Source organism: Mustela putorius, unplaced genomic scaffold, assembly GCF_011764305.1.
Source record: "Mustela putorius furo isolate JIRA1106 unplaced genomic scaffold, ASM1176430v1.1 tig00000174_pilon_pilon_pilon, whole genome shotgun sequence".
NCBI classification, from domain to species: domain Eukaryota; kingdom Metazoa; phylum Chordata; class Mammalia; order Carnivora; family Mustelidae; genus Mustela; species Mustela putorius.
The window spans coordinates 42,508,161-42,528,338 of NW_025421304.1; the positions used below are offsets into that span (position 1 = coordinate 42,508,161).

At 58.8% G+C, this 20,178-nt stretch overlaps 1 protein-coding gene across 2 annotated transcripts in view; it reads right to left on the reverse strand.

Moving 5' to 3' along the window:
- ZCCHC14 (zinc finger CCHC-type containing 14) overlaps positions 1–19,913 on the reverse strand; it is a 53,608-nt gene extending 33,695 nt beyond the window's left edge. Inside the window, exon 1 of one of the 2 annotated variants that reach the window (XM_045076402.1) lies at positions 19,285–19,913. In XM_045076402.1, coding sequence (XP_044932337.1) covers positions 19,285–19,845 — 561 coding nt within the window. In that variant the 5' untranslated portion in view covers positions 19,846–19,913. The remainder of the gene's footprint in view (positions 1–19,284) is intronic. The other variant, XM_045076401.1, reaches the window with a different exon arrangement.
- Between the last annotated feature and the right edge of the window lie 265 nt (positions 19,914–20,178).

Consider the following 20,178-nt stretch of genomic DNA (forward strand, 5'->3'; position numbering starts at 1 on the left):
GGTAAGGGTGGAGGTCCACGCGCCCCGGCTCCCAGGAGAAGGGGAAAGCCTCGGAGCCACACTACGGAAGCCCAGGCCATGCCAACAACACAAACATGCCAAAGAAAACTCTAGACTATAACCAGCGGGAGGGAAGCATGTGTTCACCCCACTGTGCTATACCAGAGCGTCTCTTCTGAGTTTTCCAGATGCTCACTTTTTCCAACAAGCCTTTCTCCCAACTTTGCTCCTCTGTTTACACTGAAAGCGGTCTTCCCTGCATTTCCCAGAAATGCTATGTTTGGGGTTATTTTTGGTTAAGTTAATTTGCCCCATGTGACCTCCGCAGTTCAACCCAGATGCTCCGTGACTCACGCTCACAAGCAGAGCACCAGTCATGAGCCCGATGGACACGAGAATAAAGACCTGATCAGTTCCAAATGTCGCCTCTTGCCGTAGCCAAAAGGGCAAACGAGAAGATGCTCCCCGGCGCCGGCCCCGCCCAGCCACTCCCGTCAGTTCCAGGCCCTCTGTCCGGTGAGCACCTGGCTTTCTCACTGATGGACACTCCCTGTGCCCCCGGGACCAGCGGACCAGCGTCCCACCGCCAGACAGCTTCTGCCACGACCTACAGGGGACCTGTCATCTCTCCCTTCTCCCCTCCACTGAATGCACTATGGCCACCTGGGTGGGCCTGGCAGCCAGGATCTGCCTGCAGCGGCCCCAGACCCCGTATGTATCTGCATGGCCCCCTCACGGATGTCACGTCCACACTTGTGTGACCTTCTCAGTGAGGACCTGTCCAACCTCCATGAAGTCAGGACTTCTTGTCTGTTTTACTGGCTGCTGCAGCCTCTGCGTCTGGAACAGGGCCTGGTATGACACAGGCGCCTCACGGGTGTCTGTACAACCAGACCATCTCCCCAAGTTCTAGCGAAATCAGGATGAACCAGACAAAAACGGCCCCTGTACTCCAAAGCAGAATGTGTGCGTTCTCAGTGACACACGACACAATTGGCAGAGCACTTGGCTGGCACCGACACAGGACGGACAGGGCCGTGAGCGTGAGCACCCTCAGCCCCCGGAGCACGCTCTGGGGCACGAGGCACACGTTCCAGGGAGTGACGTGGCCCACCAGCCGCTGCACAGTGAGCAGGAACGGGCCTGAGTGCCAGCCCTGGGATGCCAGGAGCCAGTGTCGCAGCTCCGAGCGCCAGCCCTCTTGCCGGCACGGCCGTGTGCACGATGCTTCCGCAGTTTCTGAAGTGCAGGATTAGACCGAGAAGGTCAGGCGGGCCTGAGACTCTGCATTCCTCTCAGGCGCTGCTGGCTCTGCAAGACCTTCAAGGTGAAGCAGCTCGCTGTGGTCAGAACGTGCAAAGGCCCAACAACCCCTCCCTGGGCAAAACGCGCAACGGAACCCCAGCGCTGCGCAGATTAGATCCGATGAGCTCCGAGGCTGCTTCCATGGGTAAGGGACAGAGACACCAAAGCGTACCACGTCAGCCTGGCGATGTGAGGGGGGCCAGCGGCGGGGTTCCTGCCTGTCCATCCGCTCCCTCAAAGAGGTGCTTTCCTCAAAGGCTTTCTCAGTGCTGGGCTCTGGCCAAAGAGACCAAAGCAACACAGGCTGCCTGAGGCTTTGCGCTGAAAACTCACTTAAAGACTCAGGGACCAGGACCACAACTGTTAGCAGAAAGGTTTCAGTTTTAAAAATCGATTTTGTTAAAGATCATTCAAAGTCATCGGTGGGACACAGGCAGGCAGAGGGCAAAGCAGACAGCAAGCGTGCAAACGTTCAACATCTGAGTAATACTGGGGACTTTTCAAGAAAACCTGGCAGAGCAACAGTGACTCTGCTGAAAATCCAAAGACTCAGCGTCCCAGCCGCGCCACCGTGGGGACAAGCCTTCAGTAATCCGGGTAAGAGACGGGAGGCACTGCGGCGGGCAACAGGAGAGCCCCGGGTACTTATCCCCAAGGGCATGGTTCTCCACGGCGAGCCCCCTGCAAACAATCTCTTGGGGAACGCCTACAAAAGACGACGGCCGGCGCCCCCACATGAAGTCAGCAGTTCCAAAGTCTACCCTCAGATGCACCCAAACCCACTCGACAGGACATCCGTGAGGGTCTCCCCTGCAGCGAGGCACGCAGTAACGATGAAGCGCGTTCCCGAGGGCTGGGCGACAGACGACGCTGTGCACCCAGCTGCGAACGGGGGCGACAGACGACGCTGTGCACCCAGCTGCGAACGGGGGCGACAGACGACGCTGTGCACCCAGCTGCGAACGGGGGCGACAGACGACGCTGTGCACCCAGCTGCGAACGGGGCCGCCAATGGCATGGGGAGCCGGGCTGTGGCCGCAAGGGGACGTGAGGACAGCAGCTCAGCTGACAGCGCTGGTGCACGCGGAAGGCCCAGGACGTGAACGCGCAGGAAGAGACCACAGAGGTCAACGGATGGAAGCGACCAGAGTATGAGCACACCTCACAGCGCTCCCGTCACGGAGACGATCTGCTTGTACCCACGCCAAGCCACCCGACCCCCGCAATCCTTACCGCTTGCACAGGAGGAGCCACAGGGCCCACCAGGAGTTTCCCCAAGGTCACGGGACCAGTAGGGGTAGCCCCGCAGGGACTAAGCTTCATGCGGTGCTTGCTGCGGGCCAAAGCCAGGGAGAGCAGGGCCCGCCTACAGAGGCCACAGCGCCGGCTCCAGCAGTCCCTACCGGCTGTGACGGGTGGCCAGGATCCATGTGGCTCCAGTCCAGTCTCCCCCAGCACAAAGTGGGGATAACGACACGTACCTCATGTAAAAAAGGCACTGGAAGGAGTGTGCTCACCAAACAGTCAACATTCAACGTAACACTGGCTGCTCTTGTCCCCAGGGCCGTCAGTTTGGCTGGGACAAGCACGAGCGCCCCGGCGGACACCAGCTCCGTGGGGACACCTGGAAGAGACGCACACACCTCCGATGTCCCAGCAGAGACCTGCTTCCTCAAGGCTGACTCTCCCTGAGCACACAGCAGTCAACGGTCTGTGGCTACAGCCACCACCTGCCATGGCCCTTTACCGGAAGCTGGGGTCTGCCTTCTCTCCACAGACAGGCCACTGCAACACGGACTGCACCATGACCAGTGATCGCCGGTCCCAGAACCAGCACACAGCAGCTGGAAAGATTCTGTATCATTTCAAGTATAGTTTGACATAACATTCGTAAGAGTCAATGTTCCTACTGTTACAGGGGAAGCAACCTCAGCCCCAACCAGCAAGAACAAAACGGGGCAACTCTTCACACGAATTAGGTTTATTACGCCAGTCCAGGAGCTCTGGATCGACTAATCCATCTGGGAACGATCTACCCTAAGAACACAATCAGTGATACAGTCAAACGTCTGTACACAAGGAGGTTCGTTTTAGCTTTAAAATAGCAAAATATATGTATCTACAAACGATGGAAATACCCAGTAAGATTAATATCTAAACACATAAATAAACTTACGTCCATATGATTAAACATTGTGCATCCTTTAAAAGATAATTTTACAAAACAAAAGGCTTCCGGGAACGCTCACACTCGGATCCTGGGAACGAGGCAGAAGGGGTCACTGGTGCGTGCGCACAAGCACTGAAGACAGAAGAAAATACACCACAATACTGACAGCTCTTACTATCTTTGGGTTCTTTTCTAAAAAGTATTCTTCTGTTTTCTGCTTCTGTAAGAAACAGTTACTATCAGAACTGGAAACACAAGTTAGAGGCTACTAAGTCTCAGTGTAAGTAACTTCCTATGAGAAAAGAATACAACACAGGAAAACAGAAGCGGCTTCTAGAACCAACGGGCTCACGCTGAGGGGCTGAGCGGCCCAGGCGGGCGGGGCAGACACGGCCAGGGGACCGGCTGTGGGGACAGAACGGGCGACAACAACGGAAACTCCAAGGCGCAGAGCACAGACTCCATGATGCAGGGTCTCTCGGCTGAAGGCTGAACCGGAGAAGGAACCGGCCAGGCCGAGGAAGGGCCTTCCCGGCACAGGGTGGAGAGTGTGGGGCCCCCAGGCAGAAGGCCAAAGCTTGTAAACGTTGAGGGGCAGTGGGGCCTGGGCCCTCAGGCTCAGACACGGGCTCTGGAGTGTTGAGCCCCAGAGTTCGACACATGGACTCATTTATTTTCAGCCTGTTTTCCAAGCAACCCACCTCCATACAAGAAAGAGTATCATCTGTTAAATACTTTTAACTCAGTGGGAAAAAATACATGAAATCAAAAAGAAAAGTGATTTGTAAGCATCTTACTAAAATAGTAATTATGTGTCTCTAAAAACCAGAAAAGGAAAATAGATAGTTTAGTAGTGAAAACTATTTGCTGACTTAGCCCAAGTGAAAGCCAGTGCTAACCAGAAACCATTCTCCACGTAAAAACATTCCTTTCAAAATTTCTTACCCTGGAGCTGTACTCATTAAACAAGAGAAAAAGATTACTGCTCAAACCTCGGCAACGGTACGGAGTACTTGGCTACATGAGCCCCGCACAGTGACTGTAAAACAGCAGCCTTCAGAGCAGGGCGGCCTCTCCTGCAGCTCCCGGCCCTCCACCTGCCCACCTGGGAAGCTCTTACCGATTCAGCCCGCAGGGCACCCCCCACCCCGCCCAGACCGGACGAGAGCCTGTGCGGAGAGAGGAGGGCTCAGGTCCAAACAGCTCCGCCCCAGAGACCCTGCAGAGCGGACTCAGCCTGGATTCAAAGTGAAGGGCCCTAGTTGGCCAAAGACAGTATTTCCACCCGTGCAAACCTACGGAAAGGGGTTAAAGCAGCACCCCAACGCACTTCCTCGGCTTGCGCAGGGTTAGAGCAGCTAGTACCTAGGAAGCGGCTCTTGAGGAGCCTGCCCTGTAGCAGGTGCTCCCCCAACAGCCCCCGGGACTCAGGCCAGAGGCCCAGCTGGGGAGCAGGTGTGGCAGGAAGGCCCTTCCCCCCAAACAGCCACAGGAGCAGCATCTCGGTCACTCCAAACATGGCGTGCCAACAGGTGCGGCGTGTTCTCCAGAGAACAGGCAGCAGATTTAAGGTGAGGGCAGGGAGTCCAAGAAACCAGTGGCTACTAGAGGAAGGAGCAACAAGGGACAGACACTAAAAAGGCACAGCCGCATGGGAACGACCCAGTCTTAAGAACCTTGAGGGCAACACTGTGTCTGAATACAGACAGTCCCTTCCAGAAACACTTAAATTGTGCGACCAGCCTGCTGTGGAAGATGTGAACACTAGTTCGAGCCTCGGGTGCCCAGGCTGCAGCCCCTTCCCCGCCGCACGGAGCCCACTAAAGCGGGGCCCGGTTTCCACACATGCCACCTCCAAAGGGCAGCGGGAGGCATGGGCCGCAGGTCGCTTCTACTGTCAAGACCTCTGGCACTGAGGGAGTGTGCCCAGTGCTGCTGGGATGTGTATTTTGGTCGACAGGAGTTTCAGTGTCGGGGTTTTCTTTGAGAAACTGGCCGCGTGTGTAATACTGAGAGGTAAGTGCTATGATGACCACTCTGGGTCCCCACGTGACACACAACTGCTGAGATGGACGGCTCGGAGCTCCGCGCTGTCAGCACAGGACGACGGTTTCTCTAGGACCCCCAGGAGACACTGGCCATGACAGCTCGGTTCAGACAGTGTCCAGATGTCAAGGATGGAAAAGGGCAAGCACTAAAACAAGCCTGAAATGACCAGAAAGCATGTGGATGCAAGCAAGAGCGCATGAAAGGTCCAGAGAGCATCAGTAACACACGCCACAGAAGCCACAGAGTCCACGTGATGAGTCTTGACCGGACCACATCAGGAGCGAGGCAGAGCCACACCGGGAGTCGGAGACGAGGCGTCCACGGTTAGCCACGCGGGGAAAGGTCAGGCCAGGAAGGGCTCAGTGGGACCGGACAGGAAAGACTAACCTCCTCCCGCAGATATAAAACCCCGTATCCGCCAGGAACTGGTATGTAAACACAGGAGCCCTGTGACAGCAGCGGGACCCCAGCCCGCGCCGCCCACCACACTCCACCCTCCGGCTCACTCCCAGCGCCTCAGCACCTCCCGACTCCGGACCAGAAAAGCCAGCGACCGCCCCGATAACCGCTCACATCCTCCGACGGCCCTCTGATCTCGAGGCACCAGGCCAGCTCGTTTCTCCTCCACACAGAGCCTCATTCTTTGTAAGGACAAATGTCACAGTTACTGTAAAACCCTCCTTCCCAGCTATACTTGCTTACAGAGAGTTCATCCTTCCTACCGTGCACCGCCCGTATTTACCGCAACACGCAGGGACCAGAAGCACGTGGTTCTACAGAAGGGCTGAGTACTCGGACCAGCCTCCTCCGGACGACCAGACGCTACGGACCACGTAGAAACTGAACGTGACCCAAAGCAGGCGGAAACGAGAGGAAGCTCTACATGTGGAAACAGAGATGCACTGGGTGGGTTTCATGCACTGCAGACACACCAGGAAAAGCAGAAGCTGAAGCGTGGCTCCAGCTCCATGGTCCTGCTGATCCCAGGAGCCCGAGATCAGAATTCTGGAAACCGAGACCGGCGGCAGAGTGAGGGAGGAGCCCCTGACGCCAGAGTGCCTTAGAAGGGGAACGTGCCTGGGGCGCCTGGAGGCTCTGTCGGTGCAGCGGCCGCCCTGGGCTCAGGTCCTGAACCGGGGTCCTGGGATCGAGTCCCAGATCAGGCTCCCGCTCAGCGGGGAGTCTGCTTCTCCCTCTGCCTCTGCCCTTTCCCCTACCTGTCCGCAAACGCTCTTGCTTTCTCTCAAACAAATAAAAATCTTTAAAAAAAAAAAGGGGGGGGGGAGGGAACACGTGTAATTCTGCATATCAATTCTGCCCACACCTCTGCGTGAGCCCTTGAAACAGGCCCACGCGGGGCGGGACCAGAAGGCAGGCTCACAGCAGAGGCTGCGGCGGCCGACGGCGGAGGCAGGCAGTTCCGGGGTCAGAATCGGGCCACGTTCACTGCCTGCTAAAGCAAACAGGACCAAACACAACCCAGAGTCTCTACTGTGTCTCGTTCACGAACTCAAGGAGCAATCCCCAACTCGCAGACATGTAAGGGAACAGCGTGACCCGCACAAGGAGCACCAGGGCGGGCACCAGGCGGGTCAGACGCCAGGACCAGAGGCGAGCAGCCTGACGCGGCCGGTGAAACAGAGCTCAGCAGAAGAAGAGAAAACATTTGTGATCTGAGAACCAAACGAACACTTCAGGAGAAAAAGGGAAACTCTCAAAATGTGACAATTCCAGAGCGGTCAAGATGCCGCAGCCGGGGACACAGAAATGAACACCCGACGTGTGCGTCCATCCACACGCAGGCATGTGGCGCAGCAACCGGAGAGGAGCCGTCAGGTCCCGGAGAGGCACTGAGGAAAACGCAACGCGCACCCGACAGTCTGAGCCCCGTGACCTCACCGGGATGACTCTGGGAAAGGCAGAAGTACGGAGACGGAGAAACATCGGGGGGGACGGGGGTAAGCAGGTGGAGAGCCCGGAGGACTGTAAGGACAGTGAAATACCCTACGAGGGACCACGGTGGGGACGTTTGTCTGCACCCAGAACCCGGATGACAGCACCACAGACTCTGGTGGATCACGGAGGTCAATTCATCCATGAACTTAAAACTGCTCTAAATAAACAAATAAAGCCTTAAATCAAAAAAAAAGAAGTTAAACAGACATTCTAAAATGAAAAAAAAAATGCTATGAACTAAAAGAAATCTATTGGATGAGCTGAACAGCAGTCTAGAATTAACAGGTGACGGAGAATTTCAAGACAGATCAACTGAAAGTATCCAATCCAAAAAAAAAGGATAGACAGAGAGAGAGAAAGAGCGAGCGAGGAAAAACTGGAGAAGGAAAGAAAACCTTCTGGGACCTGTAGCATAGTATCAGGAGAAGCTTTAACATCCCTACAGGGGGAGTCCCAAAAGTAAGGAGACATTGAGACAGAAACAACTATGGAGAAATTATAAGTGAAAATTTCTCAAATTTAGTGAAAGACATAAACTCACAGATCCAATAAGTTCAAAGAACACCAAGCAAGACAGATTCAAGCCAACAGCACTCGGGCACCTCGTAGCCAGGCTGGCAGACGCTGGGGACAGGCACGTGGACGGCGGCCACCAGAGAGCCACGGCCTCCCCCCCTTCAGGGCCGGAGAAAGCCCATGGACAGAGACTCCGACGGGCGGGGCAGGTGCCCGTCACAGCACAGGCAGAAGCAAAACCTTCTCGGCTGAGGGAAGACCAAGGGAGTCTCTAAGCCACGGACTCAGACTCCCTAAAAAAGCTGAATGACAGTTTCCCGGATGGAAGGGCCGGAGCCACAAATAGCTCTTTGGTGAGGGACAGAGCGTGCTGAGAAGAGCGACCGTGGACGAACACAAGACTGTATTTTCTCAATTTGTAAACAATATTTTATTTCTTTACTTGACAGCAGAAGCGGGGGCAGCAGCAGAGGGAGAAGCAGACTCCTTGTTAAGAGGGAGCCCGAGGCGGGACTCGATCCTGGGAGCCCCGGACCGTGACCCAAGCTGAAGGCAGACGCTTCCCCAGCTGAGCCTGCCGGGCGCCCGTGTCTTCTTCATCTCTGAACCCACATTCGTAGGAAGCAGAAAGCGCTTCAGCCCCACCGGGGTGTCGCGTGCACAAGGAAATGGCGATGACCACAGCACGAAGCCCAGAGGAGGCGGATGGTCGCGGTGTGCGTGTCACTGCGTGACACGTCGCGGCGCTCACCCTGGAGGTGCACCATGGGGAGCTGACACCTGCCACCGTGGACACCCAACCCACAGAAGGCGGCCTTGGGGCGCGCAGGAGCCAAAAGCCGGAGCGGGACTGCGGGACTCGACTTCAGGGAGGAGCAGCACGGCGACACTCACCGACACGGAAACAACCACCCAGAGGAAAACATGGTTACGGGGCGGGGGGGGGGGGCTGGGAACTGCCCAGGAAAAGGCAGGGACAGGAGCGTCCTGGCGCTCGACACGCTCACCGCGCTGCGAAGACGGAAACAACCGACGTGATACATACGACGCGCGCAGGGCTCCAGGGCGAGGACCCCCACAGGCCGCTGGAGGGGCAGGAGGGGGCACCGCGGCGGCACAGGCAGCCCTCGGGCTCTCTGGACAGTGACAACACCGTGGCGGTCCCGCGCAGCACGGGGGCTCCCACCACGCACGGGGGCTCGCGGGCCACCAGGGCCCCGGACACCCTATCACGGCCCCACCTTCACTTCTCACAAAGACGGGAAAACGCTGGGACGCAGCTGCTGGCTGCCCGTCGGCCCTAAGAACAACCGCTTCCCGCGTCACCTCCAGCAAACCGCTGCCACCCAGCGGCCCGGCGCCCGCCCTGCGGCGGCTCCACGTGACCGAGCCCGACGGACGTGCCGCCCGCGCTCTGACACTCCACGAGCGCCGGGATTTTAGTGACCGGATCGGGCTCAGGCCGGTGGCACTGGTCCCGAGATTTCGTATTTTGCGGAAATGCCCAAAAGAGAGGCGAGGAGGGACCCTGTTCCCCGTCAATCAAGGCTCCTCCTTCCGCACGGTAATTTCTTCTAGTCCGGGCTGTGATTGCAGAAGGCGTTCCCACGCGCGCACGTTTTAATGAGGCTCGCCGTGACGCAGAAACCTGAGCATGTGATTTCCTTCTAGCAATCCTACTGAAGCTTTTACCCCAAGTCCCAGTCAGGACGCGAGGCCGTAGCGCTCCCTCCTGACCACTGTGCTGTCCCTGCTGCCGGCGGTCACGCTCCACTTCGGGCGGCACGAGGAACACCTGCCGGCCTTGTCACCTTCCCCGGCCAACTCGGACCCCGAGGCTCAGCACGAGCGACTCTTCCGGAAGCAGGAGAGGACGGGAGTGCGGCGGCACAGGCGGCGGAGCCCACCCACAGCACGGCCGCCGGGGGCAGGGCCCTGCACACGGGTCGGCCGGCGCCTCTCCAGCGCCCAGAACGCTTCCGTGTCGTGGGCACCGCCACGGGAACTGTGGCTCCCAGAGCGCTGCTCCCCCAGGAAGCATCCGCACACCAACTTTTGAAAAATAACAAAGTAAAATCTGGATATTAAAAACCCACTAGAGCCCAACGCCATGTCAGGCTAAGAGAAACACCCACAAACGCCAATAAGAAGACTGTCACTTACTAACAGGTGTTGCTGGACGTTTCCCCTCGAGCGGCCTTTCATAAACACCCAACCTCCTGCCCACTCGGCTTCCGCAGATGCTCAGGACGCAGCCCAGTTGGGTGGCCGGGGCCGTGAGGCTCTGGACTGAAAGAGACCGTCTCTGCCCCCAAGTAAGTCAAATCCGGTGATGGACATTTAATGAAACCCACCTTCAGTGGAGTATGACGACAAGGTCTAGGACAGAAGCCGGCCACAGAAGGCTTGTAAGTCTGAGCCAAGAACTGGGGGGGCCCAGGTACCTGGTGTCCTGTCTGAGAACAGGCCTGCAAGACCCGGGGACCGAGGGACCGCAGCAAACACAAGGGACCTCAGGCACAGACGGGGTGAGTATAGACAGGCGGTGGACACACCAAGACCTGCACGTTGGAGACCAAGACCATTCCAGGGACACCATGGGACCTGCTGCAATAGGCTAAGAGCAGGGCCGGGGGGAGGGGTTGTCACAGGAGACGAGACTCGGGCTAGGAGAACAGATTTCCATAATAAACTAAACCCAGACCAGGGGCACCGGTTTGTCGTAGGAGACAAGACCCAGTCCAGGTGGGACGGGTTGTCACAGTAGGCTAGACTCAGGCCAGGAGGATGGATTTCCATAATAAACTAGACTCCGGTCAGGGGACAACTTGTCATAGTAGACTAGACTTAGGCCAGGAAACAGGTTGTCACAGCAGGCTGGACTCAGGCCAGAGGACAGGTTGTCCTAGGAGACCAGACCCAGGCCAGGGGGTCGGGCTGTCATAGCAAACTGGACCCAGGCCAGGGGACAGGGTGTCAGAGCAGATGGAGCCCATGCTGTGGGATGGGCTGTCATAGGAGACTGGACCCAGACCGGGGGACAGGTTGTCATAACAGACTAGGCCAGACCAGGGGTATTGATCAAGATGAGAAGTTGGACACGTCACTGTTATTTCTAAGAGTTAGGGTACTAAAGTTTCTGGATCATTTCATTAAAAGACCCAACAGAACAGCTACAAGTTATTTCTTGTGGACCTTAAACAATGACATCAGCTTAATTCTTAAAAGGAGGTGGTCACTCACTCGCCGGCCAGCATGCGTTCTTGACTCGGGGGAAGGAATGAAGCTACGTGAGGCTAGAGCTGTGCTTGTTCCCTGAAAACGACTTTAATCTACGCCCTGGCTCTCTGGCACATGGCCCAAAAGCTAAGTCCACCTCCACAAAGGTGGGCCACATATGGGACCGTGATGTCAAGTGCGATGGGGAGAGACACAGAGAGAGGGGACAGGCAGAGAGGAAACACTGACTCGGGTCGTGGTGGCGTCAACAGAAAAGAAGCCCGCAGAGTTGCCGAGGACCCAACGGGGGACCAGGAGAGAAGACAGGCGGAGGAGAGGCTTGGGCTTCGGGCTGGGGCACGGGGGGAGCCGCCGCGCACACGGACAGGGGAGCCTGCCTCTGGACATCCCGAGTCACTTGGCCCCTCCCGCTGGAGCTCGGGCCTGGCTGGGCATGCAGATCTGGGGTTCGTCAGTGAGAACCCTATCATGCGAAGGGCGGGAGGGCCAAGAGCCCCTGAGAACGCTCAGAGAAGCCAGAACAACACCAGCAGTGCCGGGCACGGACCGGGCGGGACTGTGCGCCGGACACTCAGGCCTCGCTCAGTCTCCTGCCCGCCAGCGTCTGGGGAGGCACCTCCACACCCACACTGGCTTAAACGTAGAGAAGAGCACCCCCCCCCCGGGCACTGCCCTGCGTGGGAGCCCACAGAAGCGAGGGGAGGTGAGGACTGAACAGCGCGCCGTGGACCAGGCAGCTGGGAGCCCGTCCAGTCACCTCGGCCGCGAGAGGGAAAAGGCTGATTCTCCAGCAAGTGGCACTGGGGCAACCGGGTTTTCATTTGGAAAACACAGACCTCGCTCCATACCTCCCACCAGATAAATTCCAGACGGGTCTGTGGAACCGAAGATGAGGAGCCACCGGAGCTCCGGGCCAGACGGCGCTCGGGGACGCCTCCTCCAGGCCGACCACCACGCACACGGCAGCCTGCGCGAGGCCCGAGCTAGAACACGTGTGTGACCATGACGCGCACCCCGGAAGCCGCGCGAGACCATAAAGAGGACCTGCACGGTAACGTCGACAGGCAGGAAAACAAGTTCTCGCACTTCTACCAACGAGCGAAGGACCATCTCCCGGAGACTTACCGAGCTCCTGACAACAAAGCAAAGACCAGCACCCCCAGCGCACTGGGCGAAGGCTGTGGGGAGCCTGCCAGAAACACAGAGCTTGAACGTCCCACCTCACTCTTCGGGGCCGCGAAGCAAACCGCAGCCCCCGAGAGGCACCCCCGCAGCCAGGGCCAGCCGCCGGCGGGGACGGGGATGCGGGAGCTCACACACCCCGAACTGCTCGGAGGCGTGCCGACAGGCACTCACACACGCTGCTGTGGGGGTGCCGGAGGCAGGGCCCCCACAGTGTCCAAAATCACTACAAAGGCTCCCACCCTTTGGTCCACCATCAACCCCACTTCCAGGCTTCGAGAAGGCCACACACCCTGCCATACACGTGACACAAACATAATCTGCAAATGACTGAGTTGTTCGAAAGAGTAACACGGGAACCACACGTCCACCGGTAGGGACTCCCTCAATGTTGAGCTGGCCAGAAACCAGAAGAAAGACGGTCCACGGCCTGCCGCGGACTGCACGTCCAGCAGAGCTGTCAGGACAAGAAAGCAGGGCACACACCTGCGTCAGGAGGAAGACACCAGGCAGCGATTTGTAAATACCAAGCAAGTCTCTCCGGAAGGTTCTACAGGGAACAAAGAGAGGGACAAACTGGGGTAAGGTGGGAGATCTCGTTCTTTAAAAGGTGACGTCACAGGAACCAACACCCAAGTAAAGGGACAGAACGTCGCCCACACCTGGAAACGTCCCACGTGCCACGTGCCCTTCTCCAATGTGCCCCTTCTCCAATGTGCGGGGGGGGAAAGGGAGATGTTTCACTGAATAGTCTTCTGTATCTTATCAGTTTTTATCTCTGATTATCTTTTTTTTTTTTTTTTTTAATTTAAAGAGATCATTGAGTTCCCTTTACTAAAAACAGACTTTATCAAGAAGTTGGGGGCAAAAACCAGGTTCCAGGAGGCCAAGGCACAGGCTGAAGGGGAGCGGCTCGGTGCACCGTTTTGGGGGGCGGGGGCAGCTTGCACAAGGGTACCCGTCAGAAGATCCTGTATTATTTAAATACGTGCACAGAATGTTCTAGAAGAACCACGGTTGTGCATTAAAATGTCAGAAGGACAGACACCAGATTGTGCAAACGGGACCACCCCTGGCAAGGAAGAAGGAGGTCGGCCGGGCCGGACGTGGCGGCGACGGGACTGCAGGACGTGGCGGCGACGGGACTGCAGGACGTGGCGGCGACGGGACTGCAGGACGTGGCGGCGACGGGACAGGAGCGGCTGACAGAGGCGGACGACGCTGAAGGGAGGAACCATGGCCGTGTTTACGGGCCAGGTGGGAAACAGAGAGGTCAGAGGCTGAGGTGGGGGAAGCAGGAACGGCAAAGTCCAGGCACCTGAGCGAGCGAGCCCCTGAGGAAACAGGAAGATGTGGCCAAAACAGACCGAGGGACTCGCCTGCGACCAAAAGAACGCTCTGTCTCAGACCCGGGAGAGAAAGAGGAAGGTCAGGGCACACACGAGACCTTCCAGGGGCTTGTGACTTTCCTATGGACCTGAGAAACACCCACCTAAAATCCCAAACCCCACTCAGAGGCAAGACTCGGTGAGAAGCGTCCCCAAGGCCCGGAGTGCTCCTCGCCGCTGCTGGGATAGGCCCCCAAGTCTGTGCCAGTCCTTGGGGGCCCCACGGCGAGTGAAGGCCCACCTCCTTAAGCCCTGGTCACCGCTAGCAAGTGGCTGCTAGCGTGTCTGTTACGGGAAAGGTGTTCAGTCTCGCCTTGGTCTTCAGTCTGAAGAACCCCAGGCCTCCTAACTCAGGGCGACACAGACTTTCAGAATGAACCTATCTTACGCGCATCCATCCAGCGAAGAGTGACCGAACAAACTCTGGCTGCACTAGCAAAAGAGAAGAGACAGAATTAACCTATTTCACGAGGCTCTTGACTACGGCTTTGCACCACGACGGGAAGCAGCTCCACACGGAGCCCGGGGCGAGCCACCTGGCGGGCACTGATCCCTGCAGGGCACAGGGCGGGCCAGAGTCCAGAACCAGAATCCCTCAAGTGACCTGTGCACTCGCCGAGAGCTGGTGGCAACGCGTCCCAAACTCACGAGAGAACTGGTGTCCTAAATGGTGGTTTCTCAAAAATAAATAAGTAAATAAGTAATAAAAAAAGAAAGAAACTTCCAAAGGATCTTTTTTCTGAAATGTAATCCATCTAAGGCAGGGGGAAAAAAGAGCGCACTTATATAGAAACTATTTTTCCCTAAATGTAACAGAAATTGTTCCTTACTAGCAGGGCAGTTGGCAGCCACCAACTGAACAACAAAAACGTCCCCTCTGCTAGTTTGCCGCTAAGGCCCTAAGACGCCTCTGTTGATTTGGGGGGAAATATGTATCAATCTCAAATGTCCTCGGTGCAAAGGGCAGGTAAAGAAGTGTGCAGGAGGGAGGGGGAAGTGTGCAAACCCGAGCCCAATACCAGGTAAAGGTCAAGCGCCTCAGGAACTCGGCAAGCACAGATGTGGGTCTATAACCGTGTTCTAACAGCGTTAAGGGACACCACCATGGCACCTGGCAGAGGCAGACAGGTGACCTGTGGCTTCCACCGCTGCGCTCCAGAACAGCAGCGGGAGCGCGAGCCTCGGCAGAGTCGGACACAGCCCTAGTGCACCAGCGCACATGGGGGTCCTGATGTCACAGGGGGCGGCTCCCCCTCCGGTGGGCACCAGCTCCCAGCACCTCTGCTGAGGAGCGCCGTCTCCACCACGGGAGGCCCCTGCACCGAGCGACCGTGCACGCCAGCGCGTCTTAGCGATCCTATCATGTGTGCACCATCAAAAGAGGGCAGTCCGGGAGCCTATAAAGGCTGGCCCAAAACGAAGCATCTGGAATGCGGGAGGACATCATCTCCTGGAGCGTCATCAGCAAAGCCAAGGAAGCAAAGGCAGCCAGACTGAGCCGTGAGCGCAGGCCTGAGTCCTCCCGCCGGCCCGCGCCCTCCTCCACAGCCAGAGCACAAGGGCTGAAGCTGGAGCTCCCCCGTTGTGCTCTGAGGTCCCAGCTCCTCCAGGACACCAGCCGGACACCAGCGGTCCAGACAAAGTCCTGCCCGGGGAGGGCCACGGCACTGTCAGCGGCAGCACCGGAAGGGGCCACACGGACCTCACATGGCAACCCACGCACTAACTACCAGGCTTCCACCTCTGAACCCAAGGATCTCCATCCGCAGAGCACCACCCACCCTGGGCCAGCCCTGCTTAGCTGCCTGCTCCCGGGATCCGCTCCCACTGCGCTTACCCCAGAGCGCCCCACGTGGGCACCAGAGAACACCCCCCCCAAGGGGGCCCCTACCACCAGCCCTTCAGAGAGGCTCCGCACCCCGGCAAGATCCTCGAGCGGGTGTTCGGCTGTGATCCTTGTCCTGAGGATCCTGAAACACCAGGCTGGGGGCAGCTTCCCGCCACCCTGCCCGACGGCGGACGCGGCCACCCAGCTCTAGACCACGATGTGGACCCCAGACCACGCCAGGCCTCGACTGTCAGAGCAGCGCCTTCCCCGCCACCCACAGCCATGGTTTGCACGGCGCCCACACCCCCCAGGCAGGCTCGCATCACCGCCAGGAGGTCCCTCAGACGGCCAAGTGTGCACGACGCTCCAGAGACGACTGGTTCCGTGTGCGGGGGAAGGGATGCGAGCAAGCGCCTATTACCCACGCTGGGGCAGGGGCACAAAGAAGCTCGGGCGACAGCCCCAGTGTCCGTACACGGACACGTGGGAAACAAAACGGGGTCTACCCACACCATGAACAGTACTCAACCCTAAAAAGGTAGAGAAGCACTGACACACGCTACCCCAGGAGTCAACCTGGAGAACATGATGCTGAGAGCGCCACCAGACACGGAAGGGCACCCACCGGCTGAGCCCGCTTCCACGAAACGTCGGGGACAAGCAAATGCACCGCGCAGAGGACTGGCTGTCAGGGGCTGGGGAGCGGGAATGGGGAGGGACTGTCAACAGGTGTGGGGTTTCTCTGGAGGGGAGGGACTGTCAGGGACAGGTGTGGGGTTTCTCTGGGGGGTGATGAGGATGTTCCGGAAGGGCACGGTTGAATGGTCACACAACTCTGTCAGTACGTTAAAAACTACTTAAATGTACACTTTCAAAGGGTGAGTTTTATGACTTTTAAAAATCAAATCTCGAGGGCGCCTGGGTGGCTCAATGGGTTAAGCCGCTGCCTTCGGCTCAGGTCATGATCCCAGGTCCTGGGATCGAGTCCCACATCGGGCTCTCTGCTCAGCACGGAGCCTGCTTCCTCCTCTCTCTCTGCCTGCCTCTCTGCCTACTTGTGATCTCTCTCTGTCAAATAAATAAATAAAATCTTTAAAAAAAAAATAAAAAAATAAAATACCATATCTTAATTAAAAAAAAAAAAATCAAATCTCGAAAATGAAAAAAATACGAGCATGTACTTCTAATCCATGATTGTTTACACAAAGAAAAGACTGCAAAGGGTAAAGTTAAACTTTTCCCCAAAGTATAGTTTTTTACTTAACTAGGAAGAGAGGGAGAGTCCCAGGCGACCTTTATCACAGGCTCACACCGAACCCCGAGAAACCGCGTAGCTAAGGCACCCGGCGCCCGTGCCCCGGTGAGCACAGCCGCGCTCCCGCCGTCCACCATCAGCCTGGCCGCGCCGACTGCTTCCCTCTCTGGACGTGAAAACGTGTATTCACCTCATTCACTCCCCTAAACGCCTTCTGCTCATCTGCCGAGCAGGAAAAATCACCAAATAATACAGTGAAGGTTGGGAGATGCGATTGCAAATCGTGACTCTCTCAGAAAACATGGTTATGAGAACTATCGCTTTAAACAAAGCGAAGAAAAAAATCGATCCCGTGTCTTTATCCCTAAAGGACAAACACGAGGGCTCTGAGCTCAGAGCTGCAGACAGAAGGACAGCGGCTCCCAGAGCAGACGCGAGCGGGGCTCCAACGGGGCTGCTCTCCCGGGGGCACCGCACAGGTGAGACCCCGAGAGCAGACGCGAGCGGGGCTCCAACGGGGCTGCTCTCCCAGGGGCACCGCACAGGTGAGACCCCGAGAGCCCGAGAAGGGAAGCCGCTCGGACGTTAGATTTCAGCAGAGGAAGCCGCAGAGGGGGCGCCAGGCCTCCAGAGCAACCGAGTCACATGGACGAGACGGACAGAGGGGCGTGGGGAGGGCTAGACACCGCGGTTACTCTGAACCAGGGAAGGAACAGCCCTAAGATTACTCACCGTAAGGCCGTTAGTAAGGGTCAGGCAGAATTCTCCAGTTTCCCAGGGATGAAGAAAAAACACGGCCAGCTCCAAGTGACTATTCAAAAATCAATTTAGAAAACAGGAACCTTCTGAGACATAAATATTCCAGTCTGTAACGACGGGCCTCGCCTAAGCCAGCACTCCTCCACAGAAACCCAGAGGGACTGGACCTGGCAGAGAAGGGAGCAGCCCCTGCACATCTGCTGGGGACGTCACGCGAGACGGCAAGTCGCCCTGCAACAGGCCCGGGGGCAGGGAACCTGCCATCGACTCCACAGGGAAACACCAAGCGGAGGCGGGACTCTGGCCAAGGTCACACAGTGACCAGTTCCGAGTGCGTGGGCAGGAGTGAGGGGGAGCCTGGCCCCTGGGGTCATCAGAGGGATTTCTCACTTGACGGAAGGGCTCTCACATAAAGCACGTTTTCAGTCTAACGTCACCAACATCATCATCGCCGTGTTCCCCTTCTGTAAGGGGTGGACATGTAGACACAAAGAATCGCCTTCAAGAGCTGAACAGGCGCAGGGAAACCCAGACCTCCGTGGCCGGCGTCGCGACAGGAGGCCGGCAGCTCGTGCAGCTGACCGTCGGGGCCCGAGAGCCCAGCAGGGGACACGGCACTGGCACCCTACAGCCAGCCACAGGGCCTACCAGGACGCTGCGCCTCCTCTGTGGTAGCTGGAACACCGCTCTTCGACCAGGGCCCACCGTGAGGGGCACACCGGCATTTAAACACACACTAAAAACAACAGAACAGAACAGCCACTGGCCCGGAGCTCCCCCTCGCCGGAGAAAGACAAGACACAGGTTAAACCGGCGCGACGGCACAACCACATCTCAGAAAAAACCCTGGAGGAGAAGAGCTACAGCCCAGGCTTGAGACAGCTTGACCCCCAGCAGCGCAAAGGGACAGGAGCCAAGGGTTCCACGCAAACGGCTCTGACACGGAGAAAGGCACTCAGCCCGACGGGTCCTGACTGCAGTCTGTCCCCCAGAGTCCCAGTGTCATCTGAACACAGGCCACTCCGGGTCAGAGAAACCTGTTCTCTCTGAGCACCATTTTGGCACTAGGTCCCCAGGGGCTGTGAGAAAGGAGTTTGAGCCCCAAACGCTTGGTGTTTACATAGTTTCAAAACATGTAGCCAAAAGTTCGCATTTCCAAGCAGATGACCACAAGGCCCTTCCTGTTTAGTTTGGAGAGGGAGCCCTGAACCCAACATCCCTTAAGAGACCAGCACCCCGGGAGTCCGGGCAGCCCGCACACGTGCAAGGCTGCGGACGTGTTTCTGTGCGGGTGCGGCGACCTGCCCCCTGCCCCGCGGCGGCACCCGGCCCACCGGGGGAAAGGACACGCGGGCCGGGAGGGCCCCGCACGGCGCCCGCGCCACCCGCGGAGGCCCCCTTCCCCACCGCGCCCTCCCTTCCCGCTAAGAAACACCAGGCCTGGAGAGCCGGGGCGACACCAAGCGCGACGGATCGGTCGCCCGGGGCCCGAGGACGGGGACAAAGGCCTCCCCGCGCCTGCAACCACAGCACGCGCAGCCTGCAACCACGCTCTCCGACCGCGCAGCCCACCCCCACCCCCCGACCCAGGGCCCGGGCGCCTCCGGGCGCGGACGCGGGGGCGGGGGTCGCGCACCTTGTGGCAGGCCGGGCAGGTGGGCAGCGCGCTCTTGCCGCCGTGGCCCCCGCCGCCGCCGCCGCCGCTGAGGCTGCTCTGGATCTGCGTGAGCTCCTGGCGCAGCACCTGCTTCTGGTGGAAGCTGAAGGCCGGGTGGTTGGAGGCCATGGTGAAGAGCAGCAGGAACTCATCGCCCGTGCGGCCCTCGTTGAGCTGCAGCCCGTAGTTGTGGATGATGGAGTCGATGTGCGTGAGCGTGCGGTAGAGCACGCCCGCCGCCTCGCGCTGCTCCGAGCCCAGCAGCGCCAGCGACACCAGCAGCTTGCTGCGCACCACCTCGTCCGTCAGGTTGGTGAGGCTGCCCAGGTCGGCCGGGTTGTTGGCCTTGATCTCCGAGTCGCGCAGCGAGTGGTAGTCCTTGCGGGCCAGGTCCTCGAGGCACGAGCCGAGGAAGCGCAGCTCGAGCGGGATGCACAGGTCCAGCAGGCCGCACAGGAACTCCACGCGCTGCGGCGACGGCAGCTCCGAGAACCAGCGGTACACGCCGTCCCTCTGCAGCGGGCAGCGCTTCTCCACCATGCTGCCGCCCGCGCCGCGCCGCGCCCCGGGGCCGGGGGCCGCCGCCGGCCGGGGCCGGGGCCGGGGCCGGGGCCGGGGCCGGGGGCGCGGGCGCGGGCGGGCGCGGGCGGGGGGCGCGGGCGGCCGGGGCGCGCCGGGGCCGGGGGCGCGCGGGCCGGGGCCGGGCGAGGGCGGGCGGGCGCCGCGGGCCGCGCCGGGGCCGGGGCCGGGGCCGGGGCCGGGGCCGGGGACGCAGCCGGGGGCGCGCGGCGCGGGCGGGACCCCCGCCAGGGGCCGGCGGGCGGGCGCGCGCGGGGCGCCGGGGGGGCCCGGGGCGGCCGGGGCGGCCGGGGG